Below are 27,160 nucleotides of genomic sequence, written 5' to 3'. Positions count from 1 at the left end.
AAAATGTATCCTTTCATTATAGTTGGATATGACTAGATATAACAAATTAGAGGAATTTATTAAAACAATAAGTCCACATACATATCAACTTTATTAAGACAGCAACATACGGAATGAATGACAAAAAAAATTACAGGTCACTCATAAAAGCTAATTACCTAATCATTCAAACTAAATAAAAACGTTTATTTTACACGTCACTCCGACTTATCGCTCGAATTTTGCCTTTTCATCGACTTGAGAGCCTTTTCTCTCAACTTTTTCTCATCGTCGTTAACAACTTCAACGTCACTGTTATCAGAGTCTTCACTTTCTACCTTTTTCTTCTTGTGTTTCTTATGCTTCTTTGAGTGCTTCTTCTTCTTTTTATGCCTTTTATCTTTTTTGCGTTTTTTCGATTCAATTTCTTCATCAGAATCGCTGGCCGATTTCGTAACTTTCTTTTTACGTTTCCGTTTTTTCATTTCTTCTTCACTGTCTGAAGAACTGTCCCTTCGGTGTTTCTTTGATTTATCTTTATCGACTTTCTCAATTTCAGAATCATCAGAACTGTCGACTTTCTTTTTGCTTTTACTCTTAGGGACGTCGCTGTCACTTGAATCATCTTTTTTAGATTTTCGGCCTTTTTCGGAACTATCAGAACGTGCGCGTTTCTTCTTTATCTTCTTATCATCTTCCGAATCGGAACTCTGATGACGTTTCTTCTGATTTTTTTCTTCGCTGCTGTCGCGTCTACTTCTCTTACCATCTTTGCCTTTCTTGCTCTTAACTTCCACTTCGGGACTGCTATCTTTATCCTTCTTCTTAGATGAGTACTCAACCTCACTATCACTGGAACTCGAATCGCGTTTCTTCGTCTTCTTCTTTGCCTTTATCTTCTTTCTCTCCCTCTCTCTTTCTTTTTGTCCCTCACTATCTGAATCACTTGAGTTTGAATCAGTCTCACTCTTTGAAGGTTTCTTTGTAACCTTCTTAGTTTTCAATTCAGCCTTTTCTTTGAGTTTCTTCTTATCGTCCTTTGTCGATGCAGGAACTGTCTTGGTTTTAGGCGGAAATTCGTTTGCCTTTATGAACGGCGACGGCGTCCTAGACAAGCTTCTCGAATATCTCGGCGGGCCGTGAGGAGGAATCAAATTATGATCCTCGGGACTGATACTTCTAGACTTTGATTTCTTCCTATCTTTAGATTTGAATTCGCTTTCGGTTTGACTATCAGAAGTACTAGCCTTGCGTTTCTCTTCCAACTTCTTCTCCGGCTTGTGAAGATCTTCACCTCTCTTCGAATCATCAATTCGACGGAAAGATTCTTCTTTCCTCTCTTCCGGTCTTCTGACAGACGGCCGGGAACCACGTGACTCGTCCCTTTGGTCGCGACGATCATTTCGAGTTACAGGACTCGGACTAGGTTTACGTAGTCGTTCCCTAGATTTACCTCGGATTGGAGATTTTCTTCTCAAACTTCCCCTGTCTCGAGATGACCTCCTTCTAGACCTCGACCTTCTATCTCTAGACCTGGAGCGTCTCCTTTCGCGGGAAAGTCTCCTGTGGTTACGGTCACGGCTTCTGCTGCGTCTAAGCCTCCTAATTCAAAACACCAATATATTAATACAAGAAAAAATCAAGTAAAAAATTATGAAAATGAACAAGAAGTATAAACTAACCTATCACGGCTGCTCCTCCTTCGACTAGGACTGCGCCTCCTCCTGCTAGGACTCCGGCGGCTCCTGCTGCGTCGTCCTCTTCTGTTCCTGCTCAAACTCCTCCTTCTGCTGTAGCTGCGTCTCCTGCGAGGACTCGCTCTCCGAGGGGTGCTCCGCCTTGAACGTGAGATGCTCCTCCTTCGTCTACTTAGACTCCTCTTGCTTCGCGATGGACTACGTCTGGAAGCAAAAATCTATCTGTAATTTGAAGTAAAAATTAAAAACTTAAAACTAACAACATACAATAAAATATGTAACAAGAACTGCCTTTCAATTTGGAATAGCTGTTTCTCATAAAATGAGAAATTGAATAAAAATACAAAATTTTATTGAGATTGATGAAACCATTCCAGTTATGGTAATTAAAAACAGTTTTTGTGGTCCAGTTGGCAATGGAAAAAGGATTTTTGTTCTCAAATGTCAAAAATACATTTTAAGAGCAGCCAGCCATAGCCAACTGAAATACCTTTTTTGTCCTACAACAAAGAAAAACTAGATGTTTCTTCAAATAATAAAGCAGATTCTGTTCCAAAAAATAATGGCCCAGCTAAGAATTTTGTCCAAAAACCAAAAAAATACATCACAAACATGTTAATAAACAACTAAAAAAAGTAGATATACATGTCCTTTTTGCCAACAATTAAGTGAATTATTATAAAAATAAAAAGTCTTAGCTATGATTCGCTGTATATCAAACTTAATAAAAACAAAAAAATTCTAATTCAAGTGTCAAATAGAAGAAATTTGTTTTGAATATTTAGAAGTGTTGAACAAAACCCACGAACCACTGACACAACACTGTTAAAAAAATGACTACATACCATGTCATAAAATGACAACTTAACTTTGTATCCTTGTTTTTAACGATAAAAACACATAATAGAAATAAAAATCCCACCTTCTCGAAAGACTCCTCTTTCGGCTAAGGGACCTCTTCCTGGAACTGCTCCTCTTCCGCGACAAGCTCCTCTTGCGTCTGGGACTTTTATCCCTGCTGTTTTTCCTAGCACGTCGCGGCGACTTCGAAAGCGACTTCTTCCTCTTGCCCTTGTCCTGGTCTGGTTCGCTGTCGGAGCTGTCCTTGTTGGATCTGTAGTGCCGTTTTTTCTGAACGCTGTTCTCCTTCTTCCTGATCTCGAAATTGTCCTTGGATCCATCGGAACTAGAACGTGAGCGGCGTTTCTCCTTGTCCTTGGAGAGGGAGCGCGATTTACGGTCCTTCGATGCTCGTGGACTAGACGACGAACGGGATCTCGAGTGCGATTTGCTGGGCGACTTGGAACGTGAGACGGACTTCGAACGGGACCGAGACACCGATTTCGAACGGGAACGGGAGTTACGTTGCTGCTGTTGCTTGGCGTTGCCGCCGGCCATGGACATCAACTTCGCTTGAAGCTTTGAAACGGGCTGGGAACTCTCTCTATGACAGTAAAGGCAATGTTAAATCTGACCTAATTAGTGTAGAAAACGGATAATAAAAAACAATTATAATCTCAACGAACTCAACATTACATGGTCGAGTTAAGTTAAACGAAGTGCATGATTACATAAAAAAAACTCAAAAACTACTAAAATATGTAAATTATACGCATATTAGAAACGTCAAAGATAATAATAATGAATCTCGCACAAGTCAAAGAACCAGTTTCCATTTTTTTTAACCTCTTCAAACTATTACTCTTTACAGGAGTTTTTTAATTGTTGCAATTCTTTTTGATTGCACAATAGTAATTACATTTTTAAGCTTTTTATAGCCAATAACACTGAGGCACTTTTTTACAGCCATAATATAGTTTTTATAGTAATTTTTTTTTAAATTGCTGTTGTACTCAAGCTAAGATAGATTAATTTAAAATACAACAATTTAAAAATATTTTTTGTTGGCAAAGAAATGCACTAGGAAATAAAACCTGTGTTTACTATGATACAAATATAAAAATTCTATTAATAAATACACATTTACCGAGACACTGATACAGTGGTGTTTAATGTGAAAAAACAAAAACAAAATATGAACCTATAAAGTTTACGCCATAAACATAAAAAGTTATACCAAGTGAGATAGTTTAATAATAAATAGTATATGTATCATTCAAGGAGTATCTACGACTATGAAATATTTTCGATTTTTGATATTGATAAAGTTGACGTTTTAATTTAATTAATAAAAATGTCAAATTCTGTGCAAACAGTAGGCCATACTGGGAAGAATATGAATTTATATTCCGCGGAGTGTAATCTGAACTTAATTATGTGTCTATGGATACGCCTATAATAACATAATTATTTAAGAGTCGTACTAAGTGTAAGTACCTATTTCACTAGATAACAAAATTAAAATTTCTGGTTATTTACAAAAACTTTCTGTTTCAGTTATCTAGATAGATAACAATGTAAACATGTTCACCACATAACACGTCCGCTTACATTTTAACATTTCATCATATGATTAAAGCTGAATCATCAATACATGTTGACACTGAATATTTCTTACTAAGTAGTTAAAAATCACAATAAAATTAAACATTTTTTATTCCATTTTTCTTAATTCTTCAAAATCCAGTTGATTTTTTAAATAATCCGATAATAAAATTGACCCAACCTGCCAACTAAAGTAAATATGAATAAATAATGAATTAATAGAATTTTGAGCGTCATGAAAATGGTAATCATATTTTCTAGCCTGAATTAATCATTTCATATATTATTCTTCAAGATACTACAACGACCTAAATAAGACTGTAATAATTTAATATCACAGATCCAATTTATTAAAGCAATTTATCAAATTCTTCACTTACCAAACTATGTTGTTAATGATACATAGCAAAATTAATTAGTAAACAAAACTTACGAATTATGTTTAGAATTGGCAGTACTGCTTTCCAATTTGGCAGAATCCTCTCTGCCATTATTCTCCCGTTCGTTGGGACTTGCGTTACCGTTGTTTCTTGAATCATCAATCTTGATCCTGGATCTGGAACGGCTCCTTGACCTCTTGTCCTTCCCTCTGTCGTTATTCCTGCTGGATCTTTCAGCCGAGCGCCTCCTGGGTCGCGATCTTGACCTTGATCTTCTCCTAGACCTAGACCTGTCCCTATCCCTGTATTTCTTTTCTTTATCCGATTTCTCGCGTTCGCGTTCTTTCTCTCTTTCCCTGTCCCGGTTTTCGCGGTCCTTTTCTTCTTTTTCCTGTTGCAAAATAAACGTTACTTTAGCCAAAATTTAATTCATTTATTACAAACCTTCTTTTTTATAATTTCTTCACGCTTCAAGTCCAATAATGAATCAGGGATGCCAGATGGGTTCTCCTGTGCTGATATCAACAATGCCCACAGCTCCGCCATAAATTCGCGCGCGTTTTTTCCATGAAGGAATCCCGTAAGATTGATTTGAATCTTTTTAGGATCAGGAAACTGCAATGTAAATATTTTAGTAAACGGGTTTTATGTTTGTAATGATGAAGTACCTTTTCATCTAGTTGATTATAAACAAAATCAACCACGACGTCGTCATCAATTTTCAAGATTTCCGTCAATTTGTCTTGAATCCATGGTTTTATGACATCAAGTTTAATTTTGGACATATCAACCTGCAAATTAAGCGTTTTATCATGATGCCTACGCTAACTAGTCTTAATTTACCCTTTGACTCAAACAATCGCTGAATTTCATTTGCTTCAGAAGCTTTTTTTCTTTATCGCTGAAGCGATTGTCTTGCTCGGTGGTTGTGCCCTGAAACAAGCATTTTGTTTACAACGATAATCCCTTAAAAATATTTGACAGTTCTATTAATAAACACCAAGAGGGAAACATAATCCATTTCCCAAAAACTTACCGTATACATCATCATAAAGTCCGGAAACGTTCCTTTTGTTACAAACTAACAAAAACCACTAAAATGATTAAATCAAGAAACGAGAACTAACAGCGACGCCGGTACTTAACTTCACGATTTACACATAATTACATTTTTCACATGATTTAATGTAACACTAAATTACAGTGATTAATGTAAACTCCCGATGAATAAGATTCACAATAAAAAAATCATCGTTTTCTCACAATTTCTGGTTTACGGATTCTACAAATCCATGTTGCTTCCAACAAAATGGCGTGGCGTCATGGCGTCAAATTTGTTGATAAGTGAAAATTCTGCTTTACCAGCCAGAGTTCTATTTTATTCGCCGAGCTGAGCGCCAAATCCGGCGTATTTTTGTTGTAAATTATGACATGGTCCGTGGTACACTTGGTTGCAAAAAAATCGGAAATTGTCAAAGCATAAAAGTGTCAGATTTTTATATTTATCCATAGTTTGAACATAGCTTGATTTTAAAATGTTAAGTTAGAACTGACAGTTAATCTGTAGTACTCACTACTCATTGGGTTTTCACGTAAGTAACTAATTATGAATTAATTGTTTATCTTGATTTGCATTTGATGCTCTCGACATTTAAATGTGGCATTGCAGACAAAAATTATTTGAATGCGACAGATGACAAATCGGACACGGACAAAACCTGTTTCAATTTAAAGAAAATTCTATTTTCCGTTTTTATTGCAACCAACTATACGATTTCTATGAATAAACACCAAAAACATCTTACTTAAGCAATTATCCCATTAAATAATCTTTGCATCGTAATGTTAATCATTCATTGGCATCTAATCTGTGGCCAGACTTGGCATCTAACAATTTTTTTTTGGGATATTTAAAAACAAAAATTTATACAAATGTTCCAATGCAAAATGTAGAAGAGCTGAAAGAACGTATTTGTTTCGATTGGGTTATTGTTTGGACCTGCAAGGAAAGCATTTTGAACACTTGGTTTAATTATTTAATATTTTTCTTGTTTTGAGGGGTTTTAATTTTTTTTTAATTAATATTTAATTACATTTACTTTGTTGTTTTTAAAAGTTTGTCTTTGTAATATTGATTGCCTATGCCTAGACTAACGGCTAATTGTAATCATAGCAACATTGAAGTTGACACGGTTTTTTTAAAAGCTATACGTCATCTGCGTTGATTGACAGTAAGTAAGTACTGTCAATCAACACAGACAACGGGGCTATGTATACTAATAAAAAAATGTTCCTAGATAATCTACGAAGTCATCCAGAAAGACTGAGTCTGTTGGCAACAGATTTGAAAGTATTTTTTATTATACCTGCATCATAGTCCTAAATTAAAACACGCTGCAGCGTGCGTAATTTGGCCTTTATAGCACGCTGAAATTTTAAAGTTGTCTAGGTAATACAGGTTAAAATGCTCTACTAGAAGCAGTTTTTAAGCGTTTCTACTTAAACTAATATGACTGAGTGCCTGGAAATCACTCTGAGCATCTAATTTCGCTAACCTTTGATTTTAGATCTACGTTGTTCTTAAGTTATAATTTTTGAATTGCAAAAGGTCGACACTGTAATTTACTATTTATCCAAGTCGTTATAAAGTTTTTTTATTATATCTGCATCATAATCCTAAATTAAAACACGCTGCAGCGTGCGTAATTTGGCCTTTATAAAACGCTGAAATTTTAAAGTTGTTTAGGTAACAAGAAATAGTGAAATGTCTGGACCAATTACAACGTGAAAAAATGTGCTTAACAACGTAAACTAGTAACGGTCTCTACGAAAACGATTCACAAACAACCTTTGATAATTTTATTGTGTAAATTCACATTTTTTCAGTGCTCATAAAAGATCGTAAATGGGCAGGTATAATAAAAAATAGCGTATAACACTCGTTTATAAGCAAGCCTTTAAAACAGTTACGACGTTAAAAGCACTCCGCTAACGCGTCGTGCTCTTAAACCCGTCGTGCGTGCTTTAAAGGCTTGCTTATAAACAAGTATTATAATATTTGTTAATAATTTGAAACACTGCAACCGGATACGGTTTTGCTTGACAAATACTTGACGTAAAACCCCATAAGTTTGTTGAATTGTTCTTAATCAAATGCGTTACTCTAATGGTAAGCTTTAAAAATTAGGGTCAGGATTGCCAACATATTCAGTCATTGCATGTGGATCACTTTGCATCTGTTCTGTGATATAGATGTTCCGAAAAGAAAGGTTTTAGGGTGGTACAGTCTGGTCTTTGAGGGAATTTTGACATTGACAATTGTTTAAAAAAAATTGAATTTAGAACACTCATATTTGTTTGAAAATCGAACGAAAAAAAGTAAAACGGTTCTAAAAACAAGATTCTGTAAAAATTCGTCGATGAACTGTTTTTCAGCGGTCATTCACTCTGACTTTCTGACTCATTTTTACAGGGGGTATCTAAACTACATGAATATATTTTGAGTATTTGAGAAGCAGACTTCCAAAATGCAGTTTGTCCATTTTTTATTAATTGAGATAAAGGTGGCACTGCAGGCTATATGCAATATGCAATTGTCTTTCCAATGAACCTTTCCTGGAGGTTCAAATCACATTTTGTCCTATGTTAAAAAAATATTGGAACTTGCCTTGACATTCAAACTACATTTAGTATTTAGTCCCATGTGTTGATTCAAACAAAACGCGTTTTGTCCGTCAATTTTGGACTAAATGCAGTTTGTTTGACGCACTACAACACTTAAAAAAAATAACAGAAATAAGCGCTGCCAAAAGAATTTTTACTCAAAAGAAGTCACACCACCAAATAAGTACTCATTTAAACCGATGAAGAATGGGCATGTGGAGATGAAGAAAAGGTGCAACATGTACAAATTTGTTTATTAAAGAATACATAAATTCCAAAATAAAGTTTTGGCCTTTAAATAGCCCTTAAATAGCATTAAGTCCCCCTTTGACAATCAAACTGAATTATGTCCAAAACATATTTATGTTTTTTTTTGTAAAATCCCTAAGTACTCCAGCCGTAAAATTAGTGTACAATTTGTACCTACATGTTTTTTCACATTTATTGGCATTGGTATAAAACATCAAAATTATTTCTTGAAAGAAGGACAGTTTTTGCTCTCTACTGCAAAAATACAAATTTGGACAAACTGCTTTTTGAAAGTCTGCTCTTCATTTGTACTGATGCTTTATAGACACACCTATTTTTCAAATAAAATAATAATTGGAAATAATAAGGCAAACAACCTGCTCCATTTTGTATTTTTCATAGAATTCAAAACTGATGTTTCAATAAAAAAAGTTGTTTGTCATTTTAACATGGCTAAATTTTTTGAAACCACAAATTGGTTGCTTTGGGAGTCCAGATTCAAACAAGTATAATAGTAGGCATTCAATGAACCGTGATGGTCCATCAACTATTACCTAGTCATCTGTTATAATAGGAAAACAGGGTGTTCTCCCACTTAGCAACTGTTCTTGTTCTTTAATCCCTCCCAGGTACAACATTATATCATTTCCGTTTCACAAGTTCAAGAACAACTTAGTCTTCAGTCTACTGGCACACTTCAAAGAAATTATTTCGTGTCGCACCAGATCAATTTTCATATCGAACCACTCGTGCAAAAGTGACCACAGTGCCAGTTGAGTGAAAAAATAACGAAAAAAAAATTGGCGACTCAAATATGGATTGGCAATTTTGAAGTGAAACGTACCGAAAAATAACAGTTCGTTTGCGTTGTTTATAATTTTTTCAACTCAAAAAGTGCCAGAATAGATACAGGATGGCCATTAGTAAAAATACAGTTTTTGCGGTAAGTATCAATTAAAATTCGCAAAGTTTATCCGGTTGTCCAGGGCCGCATTGGCTCAATTCGCGCGAGATATGTAGATTTACCGATATTCAAAATATTTGCCCTCTGCAGCCCACATAAACGCCGAAGAACAGTTATATGATGAGGTCAATGATCAGGTATCGCTTTGAGTAGGTACGTACTTGGACAGGTGGTCAATGTAATGCACAGGACAGTGTCGGATTTAGGTTATTTTACCCATCAATCGATGATTTTCGAAAAACCAGTGATGTCATCTTGTTGGGTATTTAGTCAGGTATTTCGTAGGTATTGTGTGAGATGACTTCGGAATGAGGTTGAGATGGAAATTAAACGGTACTTTTCGTGATTAATTTTTAAAAGACCCACTGCCAAAGACGCGCTCAAAATTCATGTCACGAAGTTTAAGTCGTTTCTATGCTTATCGAAGAGTTTTAATTAGGCCTCATAAATAGCAATTACAGTGTTCGATGGAATATAGTTCAAAAAATGCCGCTAATTTAATTATGTCGTGCGACTTTTCTTCGTTCAGATAACATCGTGAGTTGGAATAATAAACCAGAAAATTGTAAAACAGAGGTACTTGAACTACACGACAAAATTGTAATTATAACAGGACAATGTAAACAAGCAAAATTTAAGCTGAAACACGAAAACTAAAGTAAATCCGTCTAGTTGCATGTTTTAATAATCCTATAAATGTGATGCAAATTGTAATTGAAAGATTTGTTAATTACAAGTATTCATGTCTTGGTATACTCAATAGCAGACACTGAGCAAAAGTGTTAAACATATTCTCTGTTTAAAACAATTAACAAGGATTTGTTACATTGTCATAAAAAAGTTTCCAAATGAAACAAAATGTGTACTTTGTATTTCATTTATCGTCTGAATGTCGTTAACACGAAATTTTAGAAATTAATTTATCACACAGCTAATCAACCAACATAATGTATAATTTATTACGTTTTACTTTTATTAACCATCAGCTAGTCTAGACATAAAGTTATTAATTATTTTCTATGAATGTGTTATTACTTTGGAAAAGCATAATCTTCATTTTATTATAGTTTACCGTAGAAAGTTTAATATGCATCCTAGCAAAATTTATTTAGTTGAACACCTGTTTAATTTATTTAAATGAAACGAACTATAACAGTAAATAGATTTGTAATGGACACCTGGAATCGCGAAAAATTCCACGTTTTACAATTTTTAATCTAAATAAAAAAGTAAAATCATTATCTAACAAAAATTTGTTGCTTTGTTCTAATATTACAACTTATAATTTGTTAAATTACTAGGTCTTAACTAATTTCAGGAAATGATCAAATTTAATTATGCTTTAAAAATAGAAAGAAGCTTTTTACAAATGATTTTAAGTTAAAAACGGACACTCTAAAAAACTAATAATTCCTTGTGTTTGGTACCTATTATTGGTATAATCACAAACAATTTTCAGTCGCCTAAGGCGAAACAGTATTTAGGTAACCTACTTTAAAACTAAAGCAATTACGATTTTCAAAAATGTAAACTGTTACACTATTTTTACTAAAATGATTATAATGTTTGATGCTTGCACAGAAATTGTATATTGCAATTTCAAATACCAGTAACTCAAAAATTGAATATAACTCAATTAAACATAATTTCTACATAGATATAAGGTACCTAAGTTAAGTGACACTTATTCATTCTTTTCATTTATAAGTTTGTTACGTGTGTTTTCTGTTAGGTAGTCTAAATAATAGAAATTTATACGTTTCAGCAAATGTTAATTTGTTTTATGTTTTTTTTTTTGTATTTCCACATAGCTATACGCGAATACATTTCTCTGAGCGACTAAATAATGAAATCTAAAACTTGTAAATTAAGAATTTTTTAAAAGCATCATCTTTTTTTAGACAAAATGATATTGAAATGAAACTATTCTGCAAAAAGATAAATCATTATTTTTCTGTGTTCATAATCAAATGAAAATTAAAAGATTATTTTAAGTTGTGTACGTATTTTAAATATTTTCTTGTTTACTATTATTTGATAATTATTGTAATTTGGTTAGCATTTTTTTTACTTTATGAAATTATAGAAATAATACAACAAAATTGGATGTTTAGTCGGCAATTTCCAGTTAGCAATTTAAAAAAGTTACATCTAAAACAACTTTTTTGAATACCGAAATCGAATCTAAAAATTGGACCGTAAAATATTTTTTCAAAAGTTCAAAACCGTTTTCATAAATAATATACTTCTACAAAACCTGCTTCGTGCTTTTAGACATTTGACCATCTTTATGAGCCGTGAGTCATAGTGCAAATAACCAGTTCCTTTTGCTTCAAAATTATGAACAAGTATCGCACTTATCTGATTTACTGAAACGTAGTAAAGTTCATTCAAAGTGCTTGATTCGCGGTTTCAGTAGAGGTGAAGCAGAAAATCGTGCTATTTTATTGCCGACAACTTGAGTATAATGACCAGTGATTAATGTGCTTTTCATGTAGATATAAACCATTCATTTTTAACATAACCGACAAATTATTTATTGTCACTTCAAAAACAGGAAGTCTAAAAGTCCGCCATTTAGTGATACTTTATTTATAGACAACTGTATAAAGCGCACAAACCGCATCATTAGTCCTTTATGATTGCTGTAGTGATGTCACGTGCCAAACATTCATTATACACCAGCTACACATCAAACAATAAAAAGAGACAATGCAGGATAATAAATCTATTTCTTTATGAAGCTGCTTTATGCTTGCCAGTAATAATAAATCAACCTCAAAGTTATTAAGGAAGTGACTACCATAAAATCTTATTTTTGAAAATTGGCAAGACCGTGATTTTCTCCTAACTTTCCCATTTTTTTTCAGATTGTAACAGTATTAATATCTTCTGTAAGCACAGCCTTAGGAAAAATACCCACGCAATGCCAGGGAAGTGGTGGGCTTAAATATCTATGGGGCGATGCTTTGACAGACTCGCCCAATTGCCTCGGACCCAACGACACCCCCTATCCAACGTAAGTCGGAATAAACAAAATTAACAATAAATAACCTACTAAATAGTATTTTATCCACTGTCCAGTTCAGCCATCGAGAGGTCGTTTAGGAGCTCAAATGCGTGGCCTGGAAGCTCAAGACAAGGCAGATCCCGAAAAACGATCGATCCGTTTATCACCCAGAAAGCTCTACTTGCCGCTCATGAATACAATTTCGATTCAGCATCGATTTATAGGGCAGGTATGATTGAGATTTATGTAATTTTCTGAGACGGATGTGAAAAAACTGATTAAAAGAGTTGTCTAGTTCAGTTGTAATAAATTTGCGCTACTAATACAATTTCTGTTACGGTTATTTCTCTATAATAAATAACCACGGAATAATATCAATTAAGCGTCCAGTGTTAACGGAAAAAAGGTGAGAACTTGTTCGATAACAGTTCTGTAACTGAACTAGCCATATTGTTAACTTCATGAATATGTTTGTGTACTGCAAGCTAACCCAAATATTACCGCAAGCGACACACTTTGGTTTTTCTTTACTTAGTAGACGACTTGGCAAACTTTAACTTTCAAATTCGTTGGATCAATTAGGATTTATTGTCGGTATGGACGACTTTTTATTCTCATTCCACGCCATTATGCACAGCAATTATTCTACTACTTCCTCCTGACGTGAGAACATGTGCACGGATTGTTACTTTTTGCCATTATCATTTAATGAACGTGACATGATTTTCAAAGCATTATACAGCAAACATTTTTTCGAAAAACAATGTCAAGCATCGCTCTAATATTTCAGTTATTATTAAAGGTGCACATTCATTTTCACTTTTCATTTCTTCGCCAACCAATATTCGACCGTTTACATACTCGCTGAAGCATAGAAACATTATCTCAAAAATCTTTTCAGCGAGAGCCGCCAACGTGTCCCCCGCCAACACCTGTACTGGGACCCCCTCCCGGCTTTGTAAAACTCGTTACAACACCACAGCCCCCATGTACGGCGTGTCGCTGACTTCCGGACAACCCGTCACGATCGTGCAAAAATTCCCCGATCTGCTGCAACAAGTCGTTTTTGAGGTAAGCAAATCGTTTTTTTTTTTGTAAATTTATGATTTATTTTTTCAGGTTTGTGAAAGTTCGGAATGTGACGTCGTTCGAGGCGAATGCACCCAAACCTATGTCCCATACTTGTTCCTGGTTATCCCTCTAGGGCCTGTTACTCTGACGGGACAAGATTATGTGTTAGTTGAGAGTGGGTGTGTGTGTAGACCGAAATATGCGTCACAAAATAACCAAGAGGCGAGTGCGATGGCTTCGATACCGAGATTGTAACGAGGGGTGTAAAGGATAAGTGCTATTAAAAACAAAATTATTCATGTGCTCATACTTGATTTTTTACGTTTTGTAAGATATTTATTAAGATTTAATTAATTTATGTTTTATATATATATATATTTATAATTATTAATAAAAGATATATTTTTATATAGTCTTATCCTCCGGAAACAAAATAGGGTAGAATTAATAAAAAATCGCATCTTCATATGAAATATGCTATTTTTTCACGAAGAAAAAATATTCTTACATTCACATTAAACAAAACATACAACGTAATAATACAGAACTTTCAAACAGGAACACCAAAAAAATATTTTTTTAAATGTACATCATAGTAATGTTAAGGTCAGACATGGACAAACACTTCCCAAAAAAATTGCAATTCATTTATGACATCACAGATTCAGTAACTTAATTATAAAAATTGCATCCTATTACTATAAAAAGATTGATTACCGTTAAACAAATCGAAATTCGTTCTTTTATTATTTATAATTTTGACTGATACTGTGTTGAAAAAATCTAGATCTATTCAAACTTAATAGAATTAACAGATGTATCTATAACACCACCTCGATACGATCCGCGTTTTTTCTTTGTTTTTTCATGACGGAAGGATTTTCCCCGGGTATGTTTTAAGTCCATATTTGCTCTTTCCCCCCAGGATCCTCTTGCATTAAACTGTAAACAAGTTTACAACGATATAGCAAAAATTTCACAATTTATGAATAGAAAAATACATGTAAAAAAACGCAACTGTGGTAATTTTCAGTGAAAAAAAAACCCTGCCAGATTACGATTTTATTAATTTAGCTCTTACTAGCGACCAATTATAGAATTAATTGCTTTAACTGGTGGATTGAAGAGCTTCACTCCAAATTAAATACTTACAAATATAAAATCTAGTCATCAAAAGTAATTTTCTTATTTTCTGGTGTTTTCTGCGATCCAAAACTGTCACTTTTATTAAACCCGCCTCTGTCTCCGCCTTCGCTGAACGATTTTCGAAAACCTCCGCGACCACCCCTATCGTTATCTCCAAACGATTTTCGGAAACCTCCACGACCACCCCTGTCGTTATCTCCCCACGATTTTCGGAAACCTCCGCGACCACCACCCCTGTCATTATCTCCCCATGATTTTCTAAAACCGCCCCGGTCGCCCCCACCRCGWCCGCCTCTAAAACCGCCCCCACCGCGTCCGCCTCTAAAATCGCCCCCACCGCGTCCGCCTCTAAAATCGCCCCCACCGCGTCCGCCTCTAAAATCGCCTCCAYCGCGKCCKCCTCGAAAACCGCCCCCACCACGCCCTCTAAAACCGCCACCGCCGCGACCCCAGCCCCCACGACCTCCAAATGAGTCGCGTTTGTTCTTGTTCCAACTGTCTTCGCTACCTTCTTCATCCTAATGTTAAAGAAAATGAATTAGTACAACTGGTACGCGAACTATCATCTAATGGTAACGTGCGAAATCAAATTGTACTTTTTGATAGGTTAGGAGACAGGTCGCGTACCAATTGCACACAAGTGAAATCGCACGTTACCTTTGCTTCAAATGAATTGTCAGACAGTCTGGGATCGAGGGCCACTTGGTCGTCCTTTACCCTTCGGAATGGACTGGGACGCTATAATCAGCAGAAATGGAGACAATTCATTTTATTCTACATGTACAAAAATCATATTTTGTTAAATTTATTAGTGCAAAATCGCCCAATTTATGATAAATTCAATAAATTATTCACTTTTAATATTTTTAAGTTATTGATAGTATATTATTATTATTACAGTCGTAGATAATAGTGTATTCAAGGCCAGTCTTGAAGCACAAATTATTTTAAATTTAAAGAATGAGTGTTTTATGCCATTTTTAAACAAAAATATTTACTATAATCTCTTTAGAGATTGTTGTAAGGTTTAGTAATTTCTTAATTTTAAAAGTCAAAATTTGATCTAGTCGCTTTTGACTATTAAGACATCGCGCATGATGACGTTACGTCCTTTAATATGTTAGACAAACAAAATGAAGGCAAATTACAACAAAATTATTATTAACTTTCCTGATACTAAAAGATTTTTGAGGAAATAAAAAAATTATGAATCTATTATAATTGATAATAATTTTAAATTTTCACTAAATAAATCTCTTGTAATAAAATTTTAAAACAATTAAAAAATGATAAATTACCTTATTATTTCCATTAAAACTGTTATTCTGTCCCGCTTTGACGAAATTATTATAATTCGACTTCTTTGCAACGAATCCATCATTTGCTTCATCTTCAGCTTTCCTCTTCACACCTTTAGTTTTAACTTCTGCCGGCTTTTCATCTGCAGATTCTTCCTCTGACGACGATTCCTTATTAGCAGCCAATTTCTTAGGTGCTGGAGTTGACGCAGCCTTTGGAGTTTTACTCTTGGGTGTCTTTTCTTCTTCTTCGCTACTTTCATCTGACGAACTCTCTTTCTTTACTGCTTTTTTCGCATTTGCTTGTGGTTTAGCCGGAGTTTTAACCGTCTTTTCCTCCTCTTCGTCACTTGATTCTTCAGAACTCTCTTCAGTCTTTTTCACAGGAGTTGGTTTTGCCGGAGTTGGCTTCTTTGTAGTTTCTTCTTCTGAACTGTCTTCCTCAGAACTGCTTTCTTTCGGTTTTGGTTTAGCAGCAGGTTTAGCCACGGCTTGTTTTTTCTGTGGTGGCTCGTCCTCAGATGACTCTTCAGAACTACTTTCTTGTTTCTTCTTGGCTGGAGTTGGTTTAGGTGGGGCCTTCACGGCAGGTTTAGGAGCTTCTTCTTCAGAGGAGTCTTCCTCAGAGCTACTTTCTTTCTTCTTTTGAGCTGGTTGTTGTGTGGGAGATGGTTTTGTTAGTTTTGCAGCTGGTTTGGGCGCTTGTTCTTCTGAAGACGAATCATCTGAACTACTTTCTTGTTTCTTTGCCGGCGCTTTCTGAGGCGCCGTTTTTGTCACAGGTTTTTTAGCCGGCCCTTTTGCGGGTTCTTCTTCCGAAGATGAGTCTTCTGAACTACTTTCCTTCTTTGCGGGTGGCGTTTTTGCTGGAGGTTTTTTATTGGCAACTGCTTTGCTTTGAACCTTAGGTGCCTCGTCCTCATCTGTACTATCTTCAGAACTACTTTCTTTTTTCTTCAACGCAGGTTTTGCAGGTGTTTTAACGATCGGTTTAGGAGGAGCTTTGACTGCTTCTTCTTCCGATGATGATGACTCATCTGAACTCTCCTTTTTCTGTGGAATGACTTTAGCGGTAGGTTTGACTGCTACTTTCTGTTGTGGCTTCGACGGCTCATCATCTGAATCCTCAGAACTGTCTTCTGAACTATCTTTCTTACTTTGTACAGGTTTTGTAGATGTTTTCAAAATTGATTTAACTGGGGCTTTTTTAGGTGCCTCTTCTTCAGAGGATGAGTCATCTGAGCTACTTTCTTTCTTTTGAACTGTTTTAGCAGCAGGTTTAGCCGGTGTTTTCTGAACAGGTTGCTTTGGTGCTTCATCTTCTGATGAATCATCATCTGAACTACTTTCTTGTTTTTGTTTTTGTGGTGGTTTAGCTGGTTGTTGCTTGGCAGGCGTTTTAATAGCTGGTTTCTTCACGGTAGTTTCTTCAGAAGAACTATCGTCGCTACTTGATTCAGCTTTTTTCACTCCAGGTTTAGTCTGTTTTAATACGCCATTAACCACTTTTGCTTTTGAAGGCTGTTCATCCTCGCTACTACTTCCGTCACTCTCTGCTGAATTTAATTTCAATTGTTTCGACTTAGGACCGGATTTCAAGTAATGAGAAACAATTTCAGTCAACGTGGGAGAGCCTTTTTGTAAACTGGCCTGTAAATACAACACTCATCAATAATTTTAAAACGGAGGCAATTAATACGCATATAGAATAATCGTTATGCAAAGAGAAGAATAATTAAGATCGTTTAGACTTGGTTTAAATTCAAATTTTGGAAGCACGTGGTGCGGCCTCATGTATGTCAAGAAAAGTCTCAGGATTTACGAAAAGCAGTGCAATTTTTTTTAGAAACTTGTGAGTACTCACCGTTTTATTCTTTTTTTGGAACACATTGGCCAAGTTTTTGTCTTTTGCCAATAAAAAATCGTACATTAACGCGGAAGCCACACTTTCGGTGCTGTCCGCCATGACTGCCGATAAAAAAGAAATCATAAAGGAATTTACAATCTGAGGCTAGTTCACATGCGTACCTCTGCGCATGACAAGTGAAAGTATAGTAGCGCCCTCTGCAGAAAGTAAGAAACACCAATAAATAATTTAAATCTTTATTCTAACAAATAATACAAGTTAAGCACAGTTACAGGATAGAAATTAGCTATAAAAATAAACAAATCTCTGAATAAATAATACACCGAATTGAAAATGAAATATCGCAATGGCACCGAATGCATTTAAATAAATAATCTATCACCTAACAGTTTGAGTATTGTGTTTATCTTGAATTCGCTTTGACTTAGAATGGAGTTTTTGAAATAATTTGAACATATCTTTTTCTGGAAATAAGGTACACAAAACACCTTCTAACAGAACATAAAATAGCCTACGATTCAAAATTGGTCTTTGAAACAGTTCAAAAATTGTTAGTAAGCCTCTTCTTGTGGTCTCAGATCCTATTATATGTTTAAGTTCATCTACAACAAAAAATAAATATTAATAGTCAAATCAGTCAAAAATTACCTGATAAGCACGACAGGAGAGCAACTTTAGCTGCAACTCTGGTACGATTTCGCGTATCTTCATCGCGGTCTGCCTTTTTCTCATATTTCACACCATTTGGCCAAAATGATTGCCTAAATTGCATAGAATTTGTGAAAAAACCAAGGCAAATGTTAAATATCTTACTTAAAAACGTATAAATAATGCGCTACATTTTTCGGACTCGTAATAAGCGAGACATAATCCAATATTCTACGATTGACAATATCGCCAAACATGGTCCGCACAATTTGCCTCAACAAAGTCACTATTCTCCTCCTCAACCACTGATTCCGTGATTTTAAATCAAAAACCTCGTCCATAAGCAGTAACATAATCCTCAATGGAATGTTATCATCAGTCTGCAATTCTAGTTTAGTAAAAAACAACACAAAAATTAAAAATAAACCTCTTCTATTGAAGCTCCGACTTTACTAGCCTCAGGCAACCGTCCCGGTTTGCCATGAAAAACTTTGGTAATGCCCCCCATGACTTCATCAACTGTATTAAACAACTGTTCCGGCATATTTTTAATTGTTTTCATGCCAGATTTCAACGGATTGACCAAAGTGTTGATCTGAAAATAACAAATAGTAGAAATTTTTAGCACTCGTGATGACATACAGTGCTGGAAATAGGCCCCCCCGTCGCTTTATCGTAATCTCCTTGCTCCAAAAACGTCATTATCAAGTCTTGCAATCCGGTATGGGACGTTATAACGTTATGGTTACATAATTCGCTCATGTAAGAGCCTAACATTTTCATGCGACGCTCGAGGACAGCTCTGTCCATATTATGGAATGTTTTTTTGCCAGGGAATGATAATTTTGAAAGATCCGGAAACTGTTAAACTTTATTAAAAGCAAATTAAAACTAGCAAACTGTTACTTTATCCTTGACTTTGCTGTACAAATCATAAAAATCGCTGTAGCGCCTGTAAATGTGCCACTCTTCAAGAAACCCAGTTTCATATTGCCGACTCACTCTAATCGCATAAATACCGAACATTTTGCCCTTTTCACACACAATTCCTGCGGAAAAAAAATAGAAACCACACAAATTTAAACACCCTCTACCTGTCTCAATAATGTTAACATTTAAAATAAAATCGCCAGTTTTGAGACTTTTCTCCAAAGCCCGTTGGTCTTCCACCGTCAAAACCTCCTCCGTTTCAAACTTAACAAAATCGTCCTTCCCATTTGACCTGAGTTCGTTATTATTTTTGCTCATAAACATTGTAACATCGCTGAAGGACCTGGCATGCTTGACGTTTTTTCCGGTGTTTTCCGGCACTAAAAACAGATTATTTGCGTGTTGTTGCGGCGTATTGTGCTCCGATTTGGTTTCCGTATTTAACAATTCGATTGATTCATTGCTGTTTAGACTGATCGCGTCTTCTTCCGTCACGTTTTGTTGCACTAAATCCAACTCTTGGAGAAGTTTAAAGTAAGCTTTGCTTTTCTTAAATGATATTAAATACTCGTCATCGTTTTCCATTTTGTCGTAGATTGCGTGTTGGACTTCGTCAAACCACAACTCGGAAGGAATTTCATTCAAGTTGCGAATTTTGAAAAAAAGACTTTGGGTCAAAGCGGGTTTCAGTACAACGCGTTGGTCGGACTTTTCACCCAAATATTGGTTGTAAATACTCAAAGCGGTTGAACGAATCTCTTCAAACACAGCAGAAGAGTTGTCGCTAGTGCCTTTTATCTTGTTTATGTGCAAATCAGACAGTTGCTGCTCCACGGAGACTTTCCAGCCTAAATCATTTCATCCAAATGTGGAATTTTACTATTTCAATTTTACCTTCAATAGTTAAGTAAAAAAATAAATCCAAGTGCTTCTTTTGACTCGACACGTAGTCAATAAAATACGACAAAGCGACGTTGTTTTTCAATATCTGATGCAACTTTAAATCGATTTTTTTAATGCTTTCCAACTGGACGTAATCAAGAGAATTGGGTGTATCTAAAATTCACACAATTCAAACATTTTGTAAAGTTTTAAGAGAGAGAAATACCTAAATTTTCTGCATCTTGCATTTTTATTAGCCGACTCTCGATTAATTTCAAAACGTAAGACAGACTGCTCAGTTGCTGTTTAATTGCGAGATCACTGTCGCCCCCAGAATCGCGTGATCTCTGCATTTGGTAAATTACAATTGAAAAAAAAAAATGTTAGAAGACTTACCAATTGTTGTATTTCTTTCTCAACTAGATTTTTAGTACTTTTTAGTTCATCACAGTTGTCTGCAATTCTTAGAGTCGTTAAAAAAATGTCACTTGGCAAAGTACCATCACGTAAACACTGCAAATCGTTAGTTAACAACAAAACAAATCAAATATTCAACCCACCAGCCAAATTATTGCCTGATTAATGTAGTCGGGGTCAGACAACATAGAGAAAAGCGGTTGAATAACACAGTTGGAGAAGATTTCTCGTAAAACGTACCGCAAAGGCTTGCATTGGAAATCTTCATCAGGGAGAAGGATATACAATAATATTTCAATAATTTCGCACAAAAATTCTACAAGAATTTTTCAAAATAAAATTATTGCTTGGGTATAATACCTTTTTCTTTGGCCACGTCCATACTAACTATATCTCTACAAACTAAATAATTTTCCATTTGACACTCTAGATCAAAGAAGTGGTCTTCCAGAGTGGTACTTTTTTTGGGATCGCTCAGATAAAACTTCGAATTTCCAACATTTACCTCAGATTCTGTTAAAGTTATTATTTCATTTATTTATCACAGATGGATCAAATCGATTACCTTTCTTAATTTCATTTGCTTTCCCATGGTACCACCCAATATCCGTTTCACTTTTATTTCTCTTGTGAGTTTTTCTTGGCGAATTTTTCTGGTCTTTGAGTGGTGATTGTTTTGGTGTTTTGGTTTTTTCTAAAAATTTCATCCTTGCTCTTGCTTGCTTAAAAAGTCGTAAATGTGTGGCTGCATCATCTACTAATCTTGTGGTTAAATAAGGAATCCAATCAATCTCTTTCACCCTGTTTGAAATGTTGATAGCAAAAGTTTGTGCAGTTTTCTTTATTGTTATATCAGTAAATTCTGTATCTCTTGATATCAAGTTGTACCATGGTGAAATATAATCTCTGACTATGTAGCCTAGTATTTCTTGTAATGAATTGTCAATTAGCTCACTCCCTGTTACCCTACTGTCGGTTTTTTGTACTTTTTGAGGACTTACAAGTTGCTTAACCACCTGTTTTAAACCACCTTCTGGAAGAATATCAACTGTTAGAGGATTTCCAGCACAGTGGTTGTGGAACTTGTCAATATCACCCTTTCTTAAATATATCAAGGTAAGGAAACTAAAAATGATATTTTTAAAAAACAACAATGATACCCTTATTGCAGTATCTATACCCTAGAATAAATGTAAGTAGCCCTAGGACCGTTGTGAGAAATGAAAATAACCCAAAAGAAGTTAAGAACAAAGTAATTATTAAGCCAATCCATCCTAAGGCATTTATATCCATTTTTTGAAGGAAATAAAATAAATCGCAGCTCTAAAAAACTACTTGATAACATAAACAAACACTATAATTAAACCCATACTTGACGAGATAATGTAAGACTAATTTAGTCCTATTTATAATAAATCACATGATAATTGTGAACAATTAAATCACTACTATTAAATTTCTTCATATTTACGATTCTTTGCACGAAACGTCACTGTTTTGAGGTTATATCAATTTGAGTTTTTTTCCAGAAGATGTCGCGACAAAATTTTGCACCAAGTTTAAAATAAGGGTTATCATGCACTTTTTTATACAAAATGTACAAAACTTGGGTTTAAACAATTTTTAAATTAAAATAGTTTAAAGTTAAGAAGTTATTAGTGTTGGTGAAAAAARTGGGCGCCGCTCAATCAAATCGGTTTTCTGGTGCATGCGTAAAAAAGGGGTGCAAGTTTGAAATGTGTGTTTGTATTGGGATAGACAAGATTTGAAATATGGCAAAATTTATCGCAACTATTAAGGCAATAATAACGCGCTTGGTTTTTGCACTACACGGGTTTGTTGCCATTTGGCAAGTGACGATTTTTAAGAAAAATTATTTTTATTGGTACTTGAGTTCACCGATTTTGTTGCTATTTTTCGAAGGGATATTCACCCTCACCATTAAGGAAAATCAAGAGTGGAAGTGGTGAGTCACAATTATTTGCAATATTTTTATTAGTTTATTAACTAAATTAAATATTTTTCTAAATTATTAGAGTCGCGCTTTTAAAGTTTTTTTTTTGATAAATTCTTCACCCTGGAAAACGTTGCTAAAAAATTGTTAATATAATTGGGGTAAGATGGGCTTTTCTGTCTACATTTCCACCTGACAAACGAGACAAATAATGAGGGGTTATGACGTTGGTAAAAGCTAAAGTGGTGAATTGATGGTTTGACTTTTCATTTCCGCACAATTTACAAATGCATTGTTATGATGGTAATCTGCACTTAGTTAGGTGACCTCGTTTGATATTGATAGGGGAGAACGACTCAACTTTTGGGATCAATTTACATTTTTATAATTCAATAACTTCACTTAATAAAATTAAAAAATTGCAGGTTCTGCCCTTCTGTTTTTCTTTATTTGGCAAGCATAGTCCCTGCAATTTGGCTCTTGGAACTGGACAAAGTCGATCGTCGATTAAGAGTTAAAGAAGAGACATTTAACTTAACTTCAACGGCAAATTTAAAAGAGTTAAATAGCCTAATTGGGGTAATGTCTTGATTTTTTAAATGTTTCCATATTTTGTGGCATTTCAGGTCCAAATAAAACTGCCTGAAATCCCTCTAAGCACCGAAACGTGGATTACTCTAATTGAACAATTTTTAATGCTAATTCTTATAATTGGGCGTTGGATGTTACCTAAAGGTGACTTAACTCGAGACCAACTAAGTCAGTTGCTTCTGGTTTACATTGGTGAGTTATAATCGACTTAATTTTTTTATTATTATTTTTCTTTCAGGAACGGCTGCCGACATCATAGAGTTTTTTGATTCTTTCAAAGACGATAAAATCGCCTCGGAACCGCTTTTAGTATTGTTAACACTGGGAATTTGGTAAAACAAATAAAAGTTTGTCTCAATTAAATAAATTGTCTTTAGGTCATGGAGTCTGATGCAGTTTACTGTTGTTTTGACGGCAACRAAATCAAGAAAATCCCGGCTTACGTCGACTGGTTCTATAATTAATCAGTTTGGTGGTGCAAAATTTTAAGTATTTTAAGCGATTCAAAATTATTTTAGGTCCGACAGTTGCTGTACTATAGATGTGTGGGGAATTGCACTCAATATCACGTTGCAAGATGCTCCATTTTTGGTGTTTCGCCTTTTATTAATAACGCATTTCCAAATTATTTCCTACATGAATGTGTTTTTCACGTGCAAGAACACTCTGGTTATACTTTTGCAACTTTATAGACTTTACGTYGTTTACAGCGAGCATGGGAAACGGCGGCGACCAAAAAACGATTTCGAATTGACCAATATTTCAATTATTTCAAAACCCGATATGTACGGAGGCAGAAAAAAATACAGAGAGAGAATTAAACCGAAGAAAAATCGACCAAAAAAAGTGCTTTCCGAAGAGTCGGTAGATTCAAGTGAGGATTCTTCCGGTGACAAAAAGAAGTACTTTCAAGTGATTGTAATGAATCAAAAATAATTTTTTTCGGTTTTAGAAAAATCAAAAATTGTCGCAAAGACACGGGATACTCAACTGGGAGTTCCCACACAAGTGCTCGAGGTCACAAAGGCCGGAACAAGAAATCAAAAAGTCGGGAAAATTCTTCCGAGAATAAGAAAATGAAAAAACTCAAACGTTCTGATCAAGAAACCAAAGGCAAAAGGCGACTCGAAGAAGCATTTTCTGAAGAAAGCGAAAGTGACCTGTCGCCGGTTGAGAAGAAAGAAGAAAAACGGACAAAGAAAGTCCGAAGTTATGAAAAAGAACCGACAATTTCGGTGTCTACAAGTGACGCGTCATCAGAATGACGCCATCAATTGGCCATAATGGCTATATTTTGCCTCTACCTCTTTATTTTTATATGCTGTCTATTTTTTATATATTGCGGAATTAATTCCGAAGGATTAGTCATAGCCAAAGTTTATAAGAAGAATAAAACTCATCACTGAGAAATTGTAGCAGAAACTGAAGTGTTATTAGGTTTTGTGATAGATGCAGTAAAACTCGTAAATATTTAAAGAAAAAATTATTTTGAATAATGAAAAATAACAATTCTATTTAACACATCACATTTTTAGCTTTAACTATGTTAAGAATTTCATTAAATCTTCATCACTATTCTTTGCAATAGACAAAAATTTGACTTGTTGTTTAAACATATTAACAGCGTTTGTAATTTGTAAATCACTTTCTTCATTTTTTTGATCTTTTGCAGTTTTAGACACTATTTTCAAGTCTTTGATGTAATCTCTTAATAATAATAAATTGGATTCAAAAAGCAGTTTCAACTCTTTCAAAGGCACTTTTTTTTCATCGACTTTAGCGCTGTTAATTTTTCTTTTTCTGCCTAGTCTAAAAGGCATTTTCCTATTTATCACTCTTTTTCGTGGTTTGCCTCTTCGTGGCACAGATTCTAGTTTCCAATCTTCCGAATCTTCATTTTTTGACACACAGGTTTCGGAAACGTCCTAAAAAAGCAAAAATAATAAAATAAGTAACTCAATTTTAATAAAATTGTTGCAACGGTAAGAATTCCTGTGAGATTAGTGTTTACGAAACTATTAATAATCAAGTGTCTTAAGCCAGTTGTCTATGTCATCGATCAACATCTGTCATTATCAAATTGCGACTCTAATTAATACAATTTTGGCTTTAAAACCTCTAAATGGTCCTAGACTCAAGACAAAATCCATTATTGTTGCCGTTTGCACCCTAGGTAAGTCTTTTGCACCCTTCATAACACCCAACCTTTTCAACTTTTTTCCCAATTTTGTCGTTCAAAATCTTACCAAAGCCTCCTCGTCTTCCACCGAATTTTCAATAAACTCATTTTCGTCCTTAAACCGTCTGCTAACTCGTGCTTTCCTCACCGGGTTCCTGCGTGGGGTGCCCTTGGTGGCCACTTTTAGTCCATTGGTCCTTTTAACTCCGTTAAATTTATACTCCTTGACAAATATGACATCATCATCGCTCTGGTCGCTAAAACTCCCATTTTCTCCCGATATGGGCGAACAGTCGATCATGGTGAAAGCTTCAAAAACGGTACCATTCAAACAAAGGTTCAAAGGTTCCGTCTGTTCGACTTGAAACAAAGCTCGGGTGGTGGAACCAAAAAGAGTTTCAGTTTGACGATCGTTGGGTTCCATAACGTCAGTTAGGAGAACCACGGGTTGGAGAGAATCGCAAGCGGCCATTGAAAAGTCGCTGGAAAAATAAAGTTTTACATAATCAGAATCAAAGCTGTGTTGATGCAGCCACAAATTGCGATTTTGGCACTCATTTGTAACACATTTTTGGCAAAATTTTAAAGTAGATGACGTATTTTAGTAAAATGTAAGTGTTAAATGAGAAAAAATAATCAAAAAGCACTTACTTTGAGTATAAAAATCAAGTGATAGTTAAATGTCAGAGAAAAGTTTAACAGCCACTTGTGAGTGATTTAATTCGTTGCTTGGCAACAAGCGGAGGTGTATTTGATTATAATTTTTCATCTTGGATTGAAATTAGAAATGGCTTTGTTACACGTGGAGTTGGGCAAATATTTGGCAAGTTGTTTAACGGCTTGCCAACTCTCCAATTTAGTAAAAAAAAAATCAAAGTGACATTTCGAGAGAGCCCAGAAAGTTTCTCAACTTAAAGCGAGCGAAAATAGCGTCAAAATTTGTCGGAAAAAATATTTGTTGGTTTTGCAATTTTAATAAAGCAACAGGATGTGCCAAATTAGAACCAATATTAATAAATCATTGATTTGGAAGGTCTAAATTTAAAACTGCACGTACAAATTTCGCGAAGCGAGGATTTATTTATCGCAATTTCCTTCATTTTTAACGCTCATAATGTTTATTTTTCACATGCCGATGGTATTTTCACGAAATTCTAAATTAGCAAGATCAAAAGATGGTAATAAGCACGTGTTTTAAAGATTAAATAAAAGAGTCGTAAAAGTTTCAAAGCAGTTTTTGAAAAGATAAGTGAATTTTTGCCACGCTAACAAAATAACTCTATTTTTTAAAATCACTGCACCTGCTAGAAATTCTAAAATATTTTTAGTTTTGTAGATACAATGTGGCGACGTCAAGCCGAGAAAAAAAAACATCTAGCAAGAGTTGAACGGTGAATCACGCAGGTTAAAACATAAATATCAAAAGATGTCATCTTGTCAACTTAATTTAATTAAATGAAGTATAGCTGCTGCCAAATTCCAGACATGTAATTGCTGTATAAGTTGAGTAATGAAGTGTCGATTTCATGGTATTTTTGGTATTTCAAAAATTCGAAATTTTTTTTTAAAGCTTGAATTTTAAATGAATTATACAGTCTGGTTTTAAAATAAATCCAAATTTATTAAAGCTTCTTCCAATAAATTTACAGCAGCTTAATGTCTACAAGCTTAATGTCTACTCCCCGTTTGTTTTAATTCATTGTTTAAAGTAGTTATAATATTTTTTTTAATAAAAAAATATCGTGTTTTGTTTAGATTGAAAAAAATTTGATTGTAAGCCAAACATTTTT

The 27,160-nt window shown here is 34.7% G+C and overlaps 5 protein-coding genes across 8 annotated transcripts in view; 2 read left to right on the top strand and 3 right to left on the bottom strand.

The window, feature by feature from the left end:
• Positions 1-72: 72 nt before the first annotated feature.
• On the bottom strand, positions 73-17,895 carry LOC123013902 (serine/arginine repetitive matrix protein 1-like). Its single transcript, XM_044412762.1, has 11 exons — positions 17,767-17,895; positions 15,903-17,552; positions 14,631-15,122; positions 5,538-5,582; positions 5,345-5,434; positions 5,170-5,292; positions 4,946-5,116; positions 4,555-4,892; positions 2,599-3,120; positions 1,662-1,880; positions 73-1,581 (listed from the first exon to the last, which is right to left on the bottom strand). The coding sequence occupies exons 1-11, from the start codon at positions 17,890-17,892 to the stop codon at positions 198-200; spliced, it is 5,160 nt and encodes a 1,719-aa protein (XP_044268697.1). The 5' UTR covers positions 17,893-17,895; the 3' UTR covers positions 73-197.
• On the top strand, positions 9,074-13,881 carry LOC123013557. Its single transcript, XM_044412138.1, has 5 exons — positions 9,074-9,356; positions 12,248-12,396; positions 12,462-12,616; positions 13,289-13,458; positions 13,507-13,881. The coding sequence occupies exons 1-5, from the start codon at positions 9,327-9,329 to the stop codon at positions 13,711-13,713; spliced, it is 711 nt and encodes a 236-aa protein (XP_044268073.1). The 5' UTR covers positions 9,074-9,326; the 3' UTR covers positions 13,714-13,881.
• A 96-nt stretch (positions 17,896-17,991) lies between the features above and the next one.
• Positions 17,992-22,160, bottom strand: LOC123013556 (sorting nexin-13-like). 2 transcript variants are annotated; one of them, XM_044412137.1, is made up of 15 exons: positions 22,019-22,160; positions 21,827-21,969; positions 21,212-21,771; positions 21,007-21,159; positions 20,790-20,962; positions 20,626-20,742; positions 20,456-20,576; positions 20,242-20,403; positions 19,512-20,195; positions 19,324-19,466; positions 19,060-19,278; positions 18,845-19,012; positions 18,583-18,797; positions 18,418-18,530; positions 17,992-18,371 (listed from the first exon to the last, which is right to left on the bottom strand). In XM_044412137.1, the coding sequence occupies exons 2-15, from the start codon at positions 21,937-21,939 to the stop codon at positions 18,148-18,150; spliced, it is 3,165 nt and encodes a 1,054-aa protein (XP_044268072.1). In that variant the 5' UTR covers positions 21,940-21,969; positions 22,019-22,160; the 3' UTR covers positions 17,992-18,147. The 2 variants fall into 2 exon arrangements, with proteins under 2 accessions (XP_044268072.1, XP_044268071.1); XM_044412136.1 differs by having other exon boundaries at positions 21,827-21,977; positions 22,019-22,159.
• Positions 22,161-22,418: 258 nt separating this feature from the next.
• Positions 22,419-24,754, top strand: LOC123013901 (transmembrane protein 26). Its single transcript, XM_044412761.1, has 7 exons — positions 22,419-22,612; positions 23,026-23,179; positions 23,227-23,383; positions 23,430-23,523; positions 23,569-23,658; positions 23,710-24,093; positions 24,144-24,754. The coding sequence occupies exons 1-7, from the start codon at positions 22,419-22,421 to the stop codon at positions 24,454-24,456; spliced, it is 1,386 nt and encodes a 461-aa protein (XP_044268696.1). The 3' UTR covers positions 24,457-24,754.
• The window catches only part of LOC123012610, a 4,721-nt gene continuing 2,220 nt past the window's right edge, over positions 24,660-27,160 (bottom strand). Inside the window, exons 1-3 of one of the 3 annotated variants that reach the window (XM_044410644.1) lie at positions 26,022-26,274; positions 25,438-25,852; positions 24,660-25,116 (exon numbers count right to left, since the gene is read on the bottom strand). In XM_044410644.1, the coding sequence (XP_044266579.1) occupies positions 24,733-25,116; positions 25,438-25,842 (789 nt within the window). In that variant the 5' untranslated portion in view covers positions 25,843-25,852; positions 26,022-26,274 and the 3' untranslated portion in view covers positions 24,660-24,732. Of the gene's footprint in view, positions 25,117-25,437; positions 25,853-26,021; positions 26,275-27,160 lie in introns of those variants that run through there. The other 2 variants (XM_044410646.1, XM_044410645.1) reach the window with 2 other exon arrangements.

Source organism: Tribolium madens, unplaced genomic scaffold (genome assembly GCF_015345945.1).
Source record: "Tribolium madens isolate multiple individuals breed KSU strain unplaced genomic scaffold, Tmad_KSU_1.1 Scaffold_96;HRSCAF=242;Tcas5.2_LG5, whole genome shotgun sequence".
Lineage (NCBI taxonomy): Eukaryota > Metazoa > Arthropoda > Insecta > Coleoptera > Tenebrionidae > Tribolium > Tribolium madens.
Note: the sequence above shows the minus strand (reverse complement) of the source record. Positions and strands in the feature narration are given on the sequence as shown.

Bases quoted from the DNA above. Each gene is read 5' to 3' on its own strand.
- LOC123013557 (XM_044412138.1), top strand. From the start codon at position 9,327: ATGGCCATTAGTAAAAATACAGTTTTTGCG. The intron at 9,357-12,247 runs GTAAGTATCAAT...ATTTTTTTTCAG, and splicing joins GTAAAAATACAGTTTTTGCG to ATTGTAACAGTATTAATATC. The intron at 12,397-12,461 runs GTAAGTCGGAAT...TCCACTGTCCAG, and splicing joins AACGACACCCCCTATCCAAC to TTCAGCCATCGAGAGGTCGT.
- LOC123013556 (XM_044412137.1), bottom strand. From the start codon at position 21,939: ATGGATATAAATGCCTTAGGATGGATTGGCTTAATAATTACTTTGTTC. The intron at 20,404-20,455 runs GTATTTCTCTCT...TGTGAATTTTAG, and splicing joins GCAAGATGCAGAAAATTTAG to ATACACCCAATTCTCTTGAT. The intron at 19,279-19,323 runs GTAACAGTTTGC...AAAGTTTAACAG, and splicing joins ACAGCAAAGTCAAGGATAAA to TTTCCGGATCTTTCAAAATT.